Genomic DNA, 15,997 nt, shown 5'->3' with positions numbered 1-15,997 from the left:
AAAAAAAAAAGAAAGAAAAGAATGAGGGAATAAAATATTAAAACATTGTGGTCCATCGACGCTAAAATATTTGTTAGTGTGTAGGCCCAGATCGTCTAGAAATGAATAAAAGCTTTTCTGATGAGTTACAAAAACATGAATCCAGAAGATCAGAAGAATTAACACGCCCCCAAGAATAACATGAAGGTATCTGAGGTATCTTCAGAGGCAAGGGCGGGTATGTATATGTATGGAAAGCCCGTTTCCTCAGGCTACTTGGCTGTTTACTACATCACGCTAATGAAAGCAAAGTCTTTAAGTACCCCCCCCCCCCCCCCCCCCAGTGGACTATCCTTTGCGCCCTTGAAGGAAGTGCACGCTCGGAAAAGGAAACGCTCGCTGGACCAGAGTTGAGGTCTTGCAGAAGCGCGGGGGAGGCTGGAGCCAGGGAACCAGGGATGGGGAGGTGGGTGGGGCCAGGCTGGGTGGGGCCTCGGGTACCACCCTGCGGAGTTTGAGCCCGTCTGGCTGGAGGGATGGAGATCCTGGGAGATGTTTGTGCTGAGGGGCGGGCGGCAAGATCAGGGGACCAGGGTTGATTCTCAGGCAGGCCGCTCTACCTGAAGCATTAGGGGAGGGGACGAAGGCAAAAGGACCAGAGAGAAGAGGGACTGGCTGTTGTGATCCGAGTAGGATCCTGCTCCAAAAGATGAGCCTGACCTAAGGCGGGGACCCGCAGTGGGCTGGGTGAGCCCGCGTCCCTGGCGGCGGGCTCAGGAAGGACACCGGGAGGGAGGCACGACGGTGATAAATCCCCGCAGGGCGACTCCGAGGGCGCAGACCCGCCCTGCCGAGGTCCTGCTCTCCTCACCTCTCCCCCCTCCCGCGCTCCAGCATCCTTGCAACCAGTTGAACCAATTCACAGTTCGGGAGCCCGGGGAACGGCACTGGTTTCTGTATGTGAAATCGGGCTGGCCCGCTGGGGAAGCCCAGGGGGGGACGTCCGAGGGCCTTTTCCCGAGCTGGGTGGGGGGCGAACGAGTCCCGCGCCGGCCGGGGCTGGAGGAAGGCGCGAGGCCGGGCCCCCGAGCTCCAACCCCGCTCCGGGCCCCGCGGCCTGCGCGGCGTCGCCCCTCGGGCGCCGGGCGGGGACTGGCAGTCGCCGCAGCTTTAGGGGAGCCGGAGACGCAGGGCCCGCGGCCGCCGCCGGTCGTCGTCCGCTAAGCCGGCGGCGAGGTCCCCGCGGGGGCAGGCACGACGGCGGCGACCTCGGGCGGCTCGCGGTGGGTGCCCGCGGCCTAGGGCGCGCAGCGCCGGCCCCGAGCAGACGGCGGCGGGGTCCCGGGTGCCCCCTGGAGGCGCTGCCGCGGGCCCCGCCGCCGCTCGGGCTGCCGGGCCGCCCCTGCCCGCCGTGCGCTTCCTCTCGGCGCCGCCGCAGGCCTCGGCGGGGACCCCGGGTGCGCGGCGGGGCTCGGCGCGCGACGGCCTCCGGGGAGCGGGGTCCGGGGAGGCTCGGCCCGCCCGCCCGGGGCCGCGGCACCCTCGGAGGCGCCTCCGCGAGGCCGGAGCCGGGCACCTCGGCCCGGGGCTGGGGGCCCGGTTCCCGCGCGCCGGGCGCCGCGATCGCCCCGGGGGGGTGCCCGGGGCCCCGGGGAGGGCGCCCCGAGGCCCTGGGGCGGCAGGCGCGCCGCCTCGGGGAGGGCGCCGGGGAGCGGGGCGCGCCCGGCCCGCGCGGGCTATTTTTGGCGCCGGCGGCGGCTCGCGTGCGGGGCGCGTTGTCCTTCCCCAGGTACGCGAGCCGGGGCCCCGCCGCCGGAGCTCACTTGGTCTCCCTCTTCTCGCCCCTGCAGGAATCCGCCGATAAATCTGCCGCCACGACTTGAACCGTGCGCGAGGCGAGCTCGAAACAAACATCACAGCTAAATTAAAAAAAAAAAAAAAAAAAAAAGCGGAAGAAGCGGCGGAGGAGGCGGCGGCGGCGGGAGGCGGCGAGGAGGAGGGGCCGCGCGCGGCGGCCCGAGGCGGCGGCGGGGACGCGGGGACGCGGGGACGCGGCTTTGTGCTGGCGGGTCGCGGGGCGCCCATGGCGGAGTGCGGCCGGGGGGGCGCCGCCGGCGGGGCCCTGCCCACCTCCCCGGGCCCGGCCCTCGGCTCCAAGGGCGCCCTGAAACCTGCAGCCGGGGAAGGCGGCGGCGGCGGCGGCGGCGGCGGCGGGGGAGGTCGCCTCGGCCACGGGCGGGCGCGCTGTGACAGCGGCGGGGTTTCCAACGGGGACTGCAGCCTCGGCGTGTCCGGGGACGAAGCCCGAGCCAGCCCCGCCAGGGGACCCCGCGGCGCTGCGCTCGCCCCGGCCCCCGGCCCGGCCGCCTGCCCCCTCCCCCGGGAGAGCAAACCCGGCGGCCTGCCCCGCCGCAGCAGCATCATCAAGGTAGGTGGGAGACGCGCGCGCCGCCGCCCACCCCGCCGGCCCCGGGGTCAGCTCCCAGAGGGGAGGGGTGGGTGGTGGAAGGACGGGGTCGTAAGCGGACCCCTGCTGACGGGCACCGCTGGAGCAGGGATGGGATGCAGCTGGCATTCGGGAAGAATGGAGAGGTGATCCCTGATGTGCAGGGGAGCCGTGCTCGGACGCTCGCGGGTGAACTCGGGGCTGTCACCTCCCCCAGGACTGGCCTGCAGTGATGGCCTGTACCCGGCTGGGCAGGACATGCTCCTTCCTCTGTGGTAGCCTTGGCTGGTGACGGACTCCCTGCGAGGTGTCTATTGTACGTTAAAGACAGTGGTTATGGGAAAACATTTTCTTAAAAATCCCAGGTGGTGAACAGAGGTTATTCAGTAGGTTTCTTCTGATCAGTATCTAGTTGCCTCTTGCAGACGGTTGTACTTGGAGGGTGCAAAATCTCTGGTCACTCAGTCGGGGAGGGGGGGGGGGGGGAGGCGGGGATGGAGTAGGTTTCTGAACATAAATGAAGATTTCCGCTTTCTTAGGCTCCAAAGCACTGAGACATTACAGTTCTGCACAATTTAATCTTTTCCTTGCTGCAGTTAGGCAGGCCTCCAGTTCTGTGGAAGTTCTTTTGAGCAGTTTGCCTGGTTTTGGTATCTTTTGCATAGCGTTCCTTAGCAGAAGAAAGGCGGCAATTGTTTTGTGCATCTTAAACTCAAGAAGTGACATTAGGAACTCCTCTTGAGTGTGTGGTGGTTTCATTCTAATACTACATTTTGGTCTGCAGTGTAAAAATATTTCTCGTGACGTGGAAGTGAAAAAAAAATAGCTCATCAGCTAAGAAGAGCAGAGCCTTAAGCAAGAGTAGCTCATTCTGCTTAAGTTCAGAGCAAATATGAAAACATTTCTTTCTGAAAATCAGGGGGTTACCAGGACAGTGAGCAGCAAAGCACACTGACAGGGAAGCACCCACCCTTCCTGTGACCCATGGGAGAGAAGGCGAAACAGGCCACAGTAAAGAGAATTGGCGCTGGTGGTATTTGAAATTTAACCGGACCTCCAGAAATCTTCTAAGGACTCTGTAGCTCTCATGGCCTTATCAGCTTCTGCAGTAATCGAGTGAAATATACCACCTTCCTACTCTCTGTAACAGGCAGTTGTGAAACTGCTTTTCGCTTTGTCATCTGTTTGTACAGTTTATGTCTGGGCAAGGGCATGAGTGAAGGGCTTAAAGATCAAGTGTATTAACTGTCTGCAGTAGGCGTCGAGAATTTAAGGAAAGTAACCTATTTTTTGCTGCATACCTGGCTTTTACAAAGTGACTTCTATTTTCTTTTACTCTGTAAGCTTATGTTTCCATGGCAGTTGCTTTCAGCTATGCGAGATAATCAATCCTGTTAACAGAGTTCTGTGTCATGTCTGTTTTTATTGGCTGCCAGGTACTTGTAGTGATATTGCATTGTGGTGTTAATGAAATTTGAGGTGAAAATTCCGGGGAAGGGACCAGCCTACCTAATTTGAATTTTCTTCCCCAATTTTATGGAGGACCTGTTTTTGCACTGTTTTTTTTTTTTTTTTTTAAATTAAGCTTTATTGGTGCCCATACTGGGATCCACAGTGTAACTTATTTAATTAAAACAGCTGTTTTAATTTTATATTCAGAATGGGAAGAAAGATGATTTGCTGATATTTCTGATATGTGGAGTTGAGACCATGTTGGTAGATATCAGTTCTTCATTGAAGATTCTAGAAGCACATGGGGAAATCACTAATTATTCAGCAATCACTGCTTTTGAATTTTGAAACTTTGAAAGATATCTTTGTCATTTTTCTTTTTTCTGATGAAGGCAGCTGGTTTCTTGTTCAGAGTTGTATCCCTGGATACACAGTCCCAGGAACATAGTAGGGGCTCAATAGATTGCTTCCTGAAAGAATGGAGGCATGATAAGGAAATACATTTCTCTAAGTTCTGTTAATTTCTAAAATTGGTAATTTGGTATTTACCAGTCTCATATCTTGTTCATTTTCTTATACCTCCTATGATGACTTGATTTACTCCTTTTTCTTTCCTCTGTGTCAGTGTGTCAATGTACATTTTCTTAAACATCCTTTGAGACTATGACAATAGTGTTGAAAGTTGATCAAGCCTCGGTTATAGGAAAGGGGTATACCGTATTTAAGTATGTAACTAACTTGATATGTTTCCCTTTGAATTGGTGCTTGAAGGATCAAGATTTTAGAAACTTAGTATGGTGTTTTCTACAGACATAATGGTATCAAGACAATATTTTGATAGAATAAAGGGATCTTTAACGTCACATTTCGTAAAGCAATGAATAGTGCACATTTTTGTCACATGAATGGCAGAAATGATTTCACTTTGTTAAAAAATAGTAAAACAAAACAAAACAAAACAAAAAACTTAGCAGAAGCTCATGTAAAAAAGCAATAGTGGCTATCTTTCTCTGGCTTCCTTATGTTCTTTTTGAATATAATGGATGAATTCAGTCAGGTGATGGCAACATAGAGGCAGGAGTAGATGGGTAAGCAAGATGATAATTGGGGGCTTGAGAGCGTGGCAGGGAGTTGCTAGCTAAGGAACAGAGGCCAATATTTAGGGGGTTGCTTTAGTTGAAATGTTGGGCTTGTGAGCTATGCCTGTTTCCTAGCTTCCATTTTCATTACCATCTTGACATTTCTCTTAGGTTGGGGATCCCCAAGTCAGAGGGAGAAATAGCAGCCCATATGTGATAAGCAGTGAGCACAGAAAGAGGATTATTGCTTAGATGCAGGACATATGCAGAAATACACTGTGGGCTGACCAGAATTATATTTCTCATTTAAAATGATTTCTTTGGAACTCCATCTGTTTTGTAAATATGGTGTTGAGTAAGAAATTGTTGTAAAACTACATTTTCTGCCAAAATAGATGCACAGATCTGTACTAAGAGAGCTCCTTGGTTATGGTAACAATGTGATGAAAATTCAGAGTGAGCAACCCTATAGAATCTTTTACAAATACATTGAGAAGATAAATAAATCATGGAACACATCATCAGACTTCTCTACTTTTCCTTAGCTTATTGGAAATCATGTTACACTTTTTAGATTATTTATAAAGGCCCATTACCAAATTTTGAGAGAAGGAGCCATTATATTTGTCATCTTAAGTAATCTAGTAAATGAAAACATCACTTTCATTTTCTCTTTCCATATTTCATTTCATCACACCGGTACACCCCACGCTTTCTTTTGAAACAGTTAATTTGCTTAATTGTTTAGGCGACATCCACTTTTTACAAATAGCTCAATCCTTTAATTCAAAGACTTGGGCTAAAAATGTGAAGTAGCATTTTAGGCCTTTGATTTCCTTTTAATTTTACAAGTAGATGTAGTTAAAATGCCTATTAGTTTAGATGGTTTATTTTAATTTAAAGTTAATTGATTATTTTGGTCGGTACTTGTAAAAAGGTGATATAAATTGCATAAACAAAATTTACTCTTGTTGGTGTCCAGTTCTATGAGATTTGACAGACACATTCATGTAACCACCACAATCCAAATAGAGAATAGTTTCATCACCTGCAAAAAATTATCCGAGTCCCTTTGTAGTCTTCCCCTCTTCACATGCCCAGGCTATGGCAACTACTGATCCTGGGTACTTTTTTAATGACTAGGAACTTAGAGCCATTGCATTATTTTGGTAGTTAAAAGTAATTACAATAGATACTGTTTATTAAACACACTATGTGCAAAAGACATGAAAAGTGCTTAACATAATTCTGTGACTTGGTCCTGTCCCAGCTATGGAGGCTGAAGAAAACTAGAGTTCAGACAGGTGAACCACTTGCCTAAGGTGCCAGAGCTGGTTTTTTTTTTTTTTTTTTAAGATTTTTATTTATTTATTCATGAGAGACACACAGAGAGAGGCAGAGACACAGGCAGAGGGAGAAGCAGGCTCAACGCAGGGAGCCCAACGTGGGACTGGACCCCAGGTCTCCAGGATCAGGCCCTGGGCTGAAGGCGGCGCTAAGTCGTTGAGCCTCCCGGCTGCCCAGTTTTAAATTTTCTATATAATTAAGGTAGCATTGGTGGCTTGGAATGCTGGATTTATTCCCTTTAAATGCAGGAGATACTGGAGGGAACCCAAAGAATATTCCTGTTGGCAGAAGAGGTCAAGAGCTAATATAGCCAGGCAACTATAGTTACCTGTTGTGGCTACTTTACCAGAACCTCCAGATTCATTGGGACAGTGGTTGATCTTGCCCAAGGCAGCAGCCCTTATTTTTCTTAATACCATCATTGTTGCTATCATGGTGTATAGGGGAAGCACTTTTACTACCTTCATACCAACATATGTCTCTACGTCTTAATGCCAAACACCCCAAGGTGGGGATGAAGCAGACGTTAAAATTAAGTTATATTTAAACAAAATAATATGGATGGGATATCATATTATGTTGGCCGGTGGTTTAAATAAACTAGACTCCTTGAAGGCAAAAAGTTGGGCTTTATTTATCAGTTCTGCATGGATAACAGGCACTCAATAACCATTTATTTAATTGGATCTTAAAAACAGTATCTGCATTTGGCTTAAATTTTTTGTTTTCAGATGGAGGGAAGGAGGCGACAACTGCATGCCCAACAAACTTGTGGGCATATCATATATAGTAAACAAACAGTAACTGGATCACAAAGTGAGTTGGTCTGGATAGATAGGCAGCCTGGATCATTTAGGTCAGAGAACTGTAATGCCCAATCAGCAACTCTCCACTTCACTTTGTCCTAATGCATTTTAGGCCACATAAGATAACTTTTGAAAGGCTAGGGAGTGGTTGCTTGTCTCAGCCTACTCAAAGAACTTTTGTCACAATTCAGAGTTCCATTTTCAGGAGTAATCAGAGGGTATTAATTTTCATACCCTAAAAATTACTTCCCCCCTTTCTTGTTTTCCAGCCTCGCCTCAAAGCAGTTGTTTGATCTGTTGTTTTTTTTTCTTTTCTTTCACCAAATCCAAATAGACAACTGATAGGAAATTGTTTATTTATTTTTTTTTTAATTGTTGATCTTGGTCGCTTAAGTTATTTTCTTAGACTGCTCTCTCCCAGAATCTGTTCAGTTCCTTTTATAGTTCTGTGTGCTCTGCAAGGTGTGCTAAACTAGACTGTTCTTCTTTTCTTAAATACTTACGTTACCCACCCCTCATTATTCAACAAAATAGGGCAATGCTATTTACATCCTAAATGCAGATATAAATGAGGTATGAACATTCATAGTTTCTCTCCAGACTTTATTTTATACATATGTGTTCAAGAATAGATGCTCAAGGAATGCCTGGGTGGCTCAGTTGTTTAAGTGTTAGACTCTTGATCTCAGCTCAGGTCCTGATCTCAGCGACATGAGTTCAAGCCCTGCATTGGGCTCTATGCCCAGCTACTTAAAAAAAAAACAAAAAGTATAGATGCTTTATTTCTTATTAATATTAAATTTTGGCTGTCATTAGTCATCTACTAGATCCTAGATTAGTTTAGCTACTTTCTAATTTTATATTAATGGGATTCTGTACTGCAGGGGTATTCAAATATTTTTTAGTACTTTACCAGACACTGTGTGCTTGCAAGCTGCCCAAATGGCTTTTTTCTACTGATAAGAGTGGTAGATCAAGATGAAGTTGTGGTTGGCATAAGAGTATTACAGTAACTCAAACAGGTCAGAACCAGGGAAGTTTCAGTAGTACCTATTTTCCTTATGTCAGAATAATTGCATAGCTTTTGAGTGGTCAAAGTATATAATTAATCATGCTGAGCTTTCATGACAATGGTGTGAGTGGTTCCAGGCTGCTGGCAAGACACTTGGCCCCTGCCTAGTTCCAAGTAGTAGAAAAGGGCAGGTGGCTAGGCACTGCTGGCCGCCTGCTTGGTCACCTGGCAGCGGTAATTAGGTAAAACGTGTTCTAGCTAATACTTTCAGTTGGGCTGTACTGGGAGGTCTTGGGCTGCACTCAGGCCACATGTTGCATATCTGAATTGTTGAGGCAGAGCAGTGGTAAGAAAAAGAAAGAGTGTGGAGTTAGGTGCTCTGGCTCCCTCTCTTCTGTTCTGTGTGGCCTTGGGTGAGATATTTAAGTCTGTGTGTCTAGTTACATAGTCTTTAAAATGGAAAGACCCCCCCCCCCCATAGTGTTGTGGTGAAGATTAAATGGGGTAATATGTATATGAAATATTCAGAGCAGTGCGTGGTGCCTGAGAAGCACTCAATAAGCACCACCTAGTATGTTTGTTTTTCTGATTTTTGGTTTCTCTTTCTTAGAGTTTATCCTGAGATGAGAAAACTCACTTAGCTCCATTTGAGTTGGAGATCTGCCATGCCCATTTTGGAAGTTTTGTCTTTGGAAATATGCAGAATGTACCAAGAGAGATTTATCAGACATATTCTAAAGATGCTTTCAAAAATGATATGTTTTGGTGCCTTTCTAAATCTGATGCCTCAGTACAACTGTGCGCATGCCTCAGTCACCCTAGCCAAGTGATCAGAGGGTACTGAACATTGGTTTCATTGAGCCAAGCACCCATATGTCTTGATTTTCCCAGAACAGTCCAGATTTACACCTTTTGTCCTGATAAAATTATTAATAGTGCCTCCTTTCACTCTCAGAGGCTTCCTGGTTTGGATGATAAATAATATGGTCACCCTGCTGATCTGCTATGCCAGAGCCCCAGGTGACTACTCTCTATGCCCAACTTAGCCTTTAGATTTATACTTTCTTCTCAGCCTGGGTGCTTCCCTCCTCTGTGTCCTCTTCAAGGTCTTCCTCAGGTAGCAAGAAGCAGAATTCCTCTGATGAATTGAATTGTTCTTTCTCTGCTTTCCAACCACCACTCTGTCGGTTTCTCTATACAGCCCTGGTTCCTTCCACCTCTTCTGTAACTTTGTCTTACTCACCTTGAGCTTATGGAGACACCTAGTTTAGTGCCTTGTGGAAAGCATGTTTTTAGGTATATACTTGTTGAAAAAAATTGTGAATGGATGAATAAATAGACAGGGGTTCAAACAAGATATTATTTAGACTTCGACTATTTTTTAAAATTGAGGTGAAATTGGTATAAACATTATATTAGTGGGTGTACATCATACTAATTTGGTGTTTGTAATGTACTACAAAGTGATTATCGCAATAAGTCTAGTTGCTGTCACTCTATAGTAGGTCCCCTTTACACATTGTGCCTACTCCCCATGCCCATTCCCTCTTGATAACCACCAATCTGTTCTCCATAACTACAAGCTTTGTTTTGTAATATTTGTTCCTTTGCTCTTTGAATTTCACATGTAGGTGAAATCACATGGTAGGTATTTGCCTTTCTCTGTCTTATTTCACTTAGCATAATAGCTAAGCATAACTCAAGGTCCATCCATGTTGTCACAGATGGCAAGATTTCATTATTTTTATGGCTGCATAGTGTTCCATCGTATAAACCATATCTTCTTTATCCATTCATCCATGAGTGGACACTTAGGTTGTTTCTGTCTCTTAGCTATTGTAAATAATGCTCTATGAACATAGGGATCCATATATATTTCAAGTTAGTATTTTTGTTTTCTTTGAACAAATACCCAGAAGTCGAATTACTAGATCATATGGTAGTTGTGTTTTCAATTTTTTGAGGAACCTCCATATTATTTCCATAGTGGCTGCACTAATTTATATTCCTACCAACAGTATACAAGGGTTCTTTTTTCTTCACATCCTCTACCACACATGTTATGACTTGTCTTTTGATAATATTCTAACAGGTATGAGGGAATATCTCATTTTGGTTTTGTTTTGCATTTCTCTGATAATAATGATATTGATCGTCTTTTTTATGTGTGTGTTGGCCATCTGTATGTCTTCTGGCCCATTTTTTATTTGGATTTTTTTTTTTTTTACTATTGATTATATTAAGATTTTTAAAAAATGTATTTTGGATATTAATTCCTTATCAGATCTATCATTTGGAAATATTTTCTACTCTTTACTAGGTTGCCTTTTAAATTTGTTGATAGTTTTCTTTGCTATATAGAAGTGTTTGAGTTTGATGTAGTCCCACGTACTTATTTTCGTTTTGTGGCCTTTACTTTTGAGTCAGATAAAAAATTAATGCCAAGACCAGTGTCAAAGAGCTTATTGCTTATGTTTTCTTCTGGAAGTTTTATGATTTCAGGTCTTATATTCAAGTCTTTAGTCCATTTTGGGTTAATTTTTATGTAGGGTATAAGGTGGTGGCCTGCTTTTGTTCTTTTGCATATGACTGCCCGGTTTTTCCAGCACCATTAATGAAAAGACTAGCCTTTTCCTACTGTATGTTCTTGGTTCTTATTTTATGTGTTAATTGACTATATATATATATATATATATATATATATATATATATATGGCTTTACTTTTGGGCTCTCTATTTTGTTCCATTGATCTCTGTGTCTGTTTTTGTGCTAGTACCCTACTGTTTTGATTATTATAGCTTTGTAGTATAGTTTGAAATCAAGGATGATACCTCTAGTTTTTCTTTCTCAAGATTGCCTTGGCCATTTGTTTGTTTGTTTGTTTTTTTGTGGTTCTACACAAATTTTAGAATTATTTGTTCTAGTTCTATGAAGAATGCCACTGGAGTTTTGATAGGGATAATAGTGAATCTATAGAATGCTTTGGGTAGTATGGACAATTTAATAATCTTAATTCTTCCAATCATTTGTGTCTTTTTCATTTCTTTCTTCAGGGCCTTATAGTTTTCAGTGTATAGAGTTTTCACCTCCTTGGTTAAATTTATTTTTAGATATTTTACTCTTTTTAATGTATTTGTAAGTGGGATTTTAAAAAAATCTCTTTCTGATGGATTATTATCAGTCCATAGGAATGCAACAGATTTCTGTATATTGGTTTTGTATCCTGCAGCTTTACTGAATTCATTTATTCTAACAGTTCTTCACTGGAGTCTTTAGGGTCATGTTATTGTTAAATTGTGCAGTTATACTTCTTCCTTTTGTTATTTGAATGCTCTTTATCTCTTTTTCTTGTCTAATTTCTCTGGCTAGAATTTTTAATACTATGTTGAGTAAAAGTGGCAAGAGTAGGCATCCTTGTTTTGTTTCTCATCTTAGTAGAAAAACTCAGCTTTTCACTGTTGAGTATGAGGTTAGCTGTGGGTTTGTCATATATGGCCTTTATCATATTGAGGTACATTCCACTTATACTGACTTTGTTGAGAGTTTTTTTTATAAGTGGATATTGAGTTTTGTCAAAAGCTTTTTCTGAATTTATTAAGATGATCATATATCTTTCATTTTGTAAATGTGGAGTATCAAATTGATTTATGGGTGTTGAATCATCCTTGTATCCCTGGAATAAATCTCACTTGATCATAGTATATGATCCTTTTAATACATTCTTGAATTTGGTTTGCTAATGTTTTGTTGAGCAGTTTTGCATCTGTGTTCATCAGGGATATTGGCCTGTAATTTTCTTATGGTGTTCTTGTTAAGTTTTGGTATCAGGGTAACGTTGGCCTCATAAAATGAGTTTGGAAGCATTCCCTCCTCTTAAGTTTTTGGAATAATTGAGACACATAGGTATTGAATCTTTATTGAATATTTGGTAGAGTTCACCAGTGAAGCCATCTGGTCCTGCGCTTCTGTTTGTTGGGAGGTTTTTGAGTATTAATTCAATCTCCTTACTAGTCGTTGGTCTGTTCAGATTTTCCATTTCTTCATGATTCAGTCTTGAAAGAGTGAATGTTTCTAGGAATTTATCCGTTTCTTCTAGGATGTCAACAGTTCAACAATTTTTTGCTGTATAAATTATTCATGGTAGTCTCTTAGAAAGCTTTGTATTTCTGTGGTATTTATTGTAACTTCTTTTTTGTTTTTGGTTTATTTATGTCTTCTCTTTTTTCTTTGTGAGTCTAGCTAAAGGTTTGTCATTTTTATGTTCTTAAAGAACCATCTCTTAGTTTCATTGATTTTTTTTTTTATTTCATTTATTTCCGCTCTGATCTTTTTTATTTCCTTTTAATACTAACTTTGGGCTTTATTTTCTTTTTTTTTCTAGTTTCTTTAGGTATAAAGTTGGATTATTTTATTTGAGATTTTTCGTATTTCTTGAGGTAGGCCTGTATTACTATGAACTTCCCTCTTAGAACTATTTTTCGTTGCGTCCCATAGATTTTGGACTGTTATATTTCCATTTTCATTTGTCTTAAGGTATTTCTTCGACTTCCCTTTTGATTTCTTCATTGACTCATTTGTTTTTCAATAGCATGTTGTTTAATCTCCACATATTTTTGGTTTTTACTGTAATTGATGTCTAGTTTCATACCATTATGGTCAGAGAAGAGGCTTGATCTGATTTCAGTCTTCCTAAACTTATTGTGATGTTTTGTGACCTAAAATGTGATCTGTCCTGGAGAATGTTCCATTTAAATTTGAGAAAGAATGTATCGTGTATCCTGTATGTGTATCCTGCTGCTTTTGAATGGAATGTTTTGTATGTATCAATTAATATATTTCTATATCCATCTGATCTCTCCATTTCAGATATATCTATTATTATCCATCTGGTCTAAAGTATTGTTTAAAACCAGTGTCTCCTTATTGGTTTTCTGTCTGGATGAGCTATCCATTGATGTAAGTGGGGTATTAAAGTCCCCTACTATTATTGTATTGCTGTCAATTTCTTCCTTTAGGTCTGTTAATATTTGCTTTACATATTTAGGTGCTCCTATTTTGGGTGCATCAGTATTTACAAAAATGTTACATCTTTTTGTTGTATTGATATCTTTATCATTATGTAATGCCCTTTATTTAGCCTCTTATGATACTCTTTGTTTTAAAATCTATTTTGCCTGATGTAAGTATAGCTGTACCAGCTTTCTGTTTCTGTTTGCATGGAATGTCTTTTTCCATCTCTTTACTTTTAGCAAATGTGTTTTCTTAGATATGTAGTGAGTCTCTTGTAGACAACATATGGCTGAATCTTCTTTTTTTTAAATCCATTCAGCCACTCTGTCTTTTGATAGGAGAATTTAATCCAGTTACATTTGAAGTAGTTATTGATAGGCATTAATTATTGCCATTTTGTTAATTGTTTTCTGGCTGTTTTTATAGGTCCTTTCTGTTTCTTTATTCTTCTTTCTCTTTCTTTGTGATTTGATGACTTTCCTTAGTGTTATGTTTCAGTTGTTTTCTCATTATCTTTTATGTATCTGTTATAGGTTTTTGCTTTCTGATTACCATGGGATTCACTTATATCAGCCTATAAGGAATATAATATAATATAACAATATATTGTTAATAAGCAATCTATTTTAAGTTGATAGCAACTTAAATTTTAATACATTCTAAACTCTACATTTTTAACTCCTGCTTCCCACATTTTATGTTTTTGATGTCTTATTTTACATCTTTTTATTTTGTGTGTTCTTTAACTAATTATAGTTAGTTTCGTTACTTCTGTCTTTTAGCTTTCATACTAGTTTTATTTAGTGGTTAATCTATTACTTTTACTGTATATTTATCTTTACCTGTGAAATTTTTACTTTAATGTTTTCTTGTTACTAGTTGTTGGCTTTTCTTTTCATGTTAAAGAAGACCCTTCAAACATTTCTTATAAAGCCAGTTTAGTGGTGATGAACTTTCGTTTTTGCTTGTCTGGGAAACTGTTGTCCCTTCAATTCTGAATGATAATCTTGCCAGGTATTTTTGGTTGGAAGTTTTTTCCTTTTAGTATTTTGAATACATCATGTCACTTTCTTCTGGCCTGAAAAGTTTCTGTTGAAAGATCAGCTGCTAGTCTGATAGAGATCACATTTATTTATTTATTTATTTATTTGTTTATTTATTTATTTATTTATTTATTTTTAAAGATTTGTTTATTTATTTATGATAGACATAGAGAGAGAGAGGGGGGCAGAGACAGGAGGAGGGAGAAGCAGGCTCCATGCCGGGAGTCCCGACGTGGGACTCGATCCTGGGACTCCAGGATTGCACCCTGGGCCAAAGGCAGGCGCTGAACCGCTGAGCCACCCAAGGATCCGCGATTACATTGTATTTAAAAGTTGTTTTTCTCTTGATGATTTTAAGCTTCTTTATCTTTCACTTTCGACATTTTAATTATGTTTCTTGGTGTGGATGTCTTTGGGTTCATCTTATTTGGAATTCTCTGTGCTTCCTGAACTTGGATGTCTGTTTTCCTTCCCCAGGTTGGAAGTTTTCAACTTTTAGTTTTCAAATAAGTGTTCTACAACCTTTCTTCTGTGAGCCCTATAGTGTGGGACCCCAGAATGTTATTCTGCCTAATACTGTTCCATGGATCCTTTAAGCTGTTTTCACTTTTTATTTTAAAGATTTTATTGATTGATTGATTGATTATGTGCAAGTAGTAGGAGGGGTAGAGGGAGGGAGAATCTCAAGCAGACTCCCTGCTGAGTGTAGAGCTCCATGCAGAGCTCCATCTAATGACTCTGAGATCATGATCTGAGCTGTAATCAAGAGTCAGATGATTTCTGACCCAGGTGCCCCCATCTTAACTTTTTAGAATTCTTTTTCTCTTTTTGAAGCTTTGTTTTGTTGATTTCCATGGCTTTGTTTTCCAGGTCACTGATCTACTTCATCTAGTCTGCTGTTAAACCCCTCTAGTATATTTTTGAGTTCAGTTCTTTCATTCTTTAGCTCTGTGACTTCTGTTTGATAGTTTCATATATTTTCTATTTCTTTGTGGAAGTTCTCACTGTGTTCATTCATTATTTTCTTGAGTTTGATGAGCATCTTTATGACCATTACTTTGAAAACTTTAACAGGCTGTCAGAGAGTACTGAGTGCAGCCTGTTTGTGGCTTTAGTGATGTTGATGAAGAGCACTGGGGCAGGGCATGTTTGCAACTTTAGAGACACAGGGGAAAAACATTGGGATGGGGCATACTGGGAGTTGTAACAAGGCTGTATCCATGCACACTCATCTGAGCTAGCAAGGTGGAGAGAGTGTGCAAAAATGATGGTCACTAGTGCCCCTGTCCCCAAGGAACCCCACCTGGTCCCTGTCCCTCTGGCAGATGCTTTGTGATTAGCGAGTGAGTTTCCTTCATATATTATCCAGTCACGTCTCAACCTGCTGCTGTTGTGCTGGTCCTAGGATGAGCAAGTCCACACGTAAACCTCTCAAAAGGAGTATCTCAGATTCCCACAGACCTCTAGGTCCCCTGGATATAAACCTTGTTTATTTTCACAGCCAAACATTTTGGGGTCCTCGTCTCTCCAGTGCAGGTCCCGAGGTTGGTGTGCCAACCTTTGTGTAGGGAAAGGTACTTTCACTCCTCAGAGAGAGGCTCTGGATCTGTGAGATCCCTTCATACTGTAGGTGCTATGCTGGGTGTGGAGTTTTTGGGCAAGACTCTGTCTCTCTGTGTCTTCTACCTATCTTGATGTGGCCCTTTTATCCCTTGTTGTGGAGGGTTCAACTAGTTTTCAGTTCTTTTTCAGCAGGGCTTATTCCATATGTAGCTGTAGATTTGGTGTGGCTGTGGGAGGAGTGACTTCAGAATCTTCCTAT

At 42.4% G+C, this 15,997-nt stretch overlaps 1 protein-coding gene across 4 annotated transcripts in view; it reads left to right on the top strand.

The window, feature by feature from the left end:
- The first annotated feature begins 492 nt into the window (after nucleotides 1-492).
- Nucleotides 493-15,997, top strand: part of PLCL2 (phospholipase C like 2) — a 206,715-nt gene continuing 191,210 nt past the window's right edge. Inside the window, exons 1-2 of one of the 4 annotated variants that reach the window (XM_041734109.1) lie at nucleotides 493-935; nucleotides 1,830-2,407. In XM_041734109.1, coding sequence (XP_041590043.1) covers nucleotides 2,063-2,407 — 345 coding nt within the window. In that variant the 5' untranslated portion in view covers nucleotides 493-935; nucleotides 1,830-2,062. Of the gene's footprint in view, nucleotides 936-977; nucleotides 1,263-1,327; nucleotides 1,437-1,829; nucleotides 2,408-15,997 lie in introns of those variants that run through there. The other 3 variants (XM_041734104.1, XM_041734105.1, XM_041734106.1) reach the window with 3 other exon arrangements.

The sequence above is a fragment of the Vulpes lagopus genome, chromosome 19 (assembly GCF_018345385.1).
Source record: "Vulpes lagopus strain Blue_001 chromosome 19, ASM1834538v1, whole genome shotgun sequence".
In the NCBI taxonomy this organism is placed as follows: domain Eukaryota; kingdom Metazoa; phylum Chordata; class Mammalia; order Carnivora; family Canidae; genus Vulpes; species Vulpes lagopus.
The sequence above is the reverse complement of the archived record's forward strand: the minus strand, read 5'-3'. Positions and strand labels throughout refer to the sequence as shown.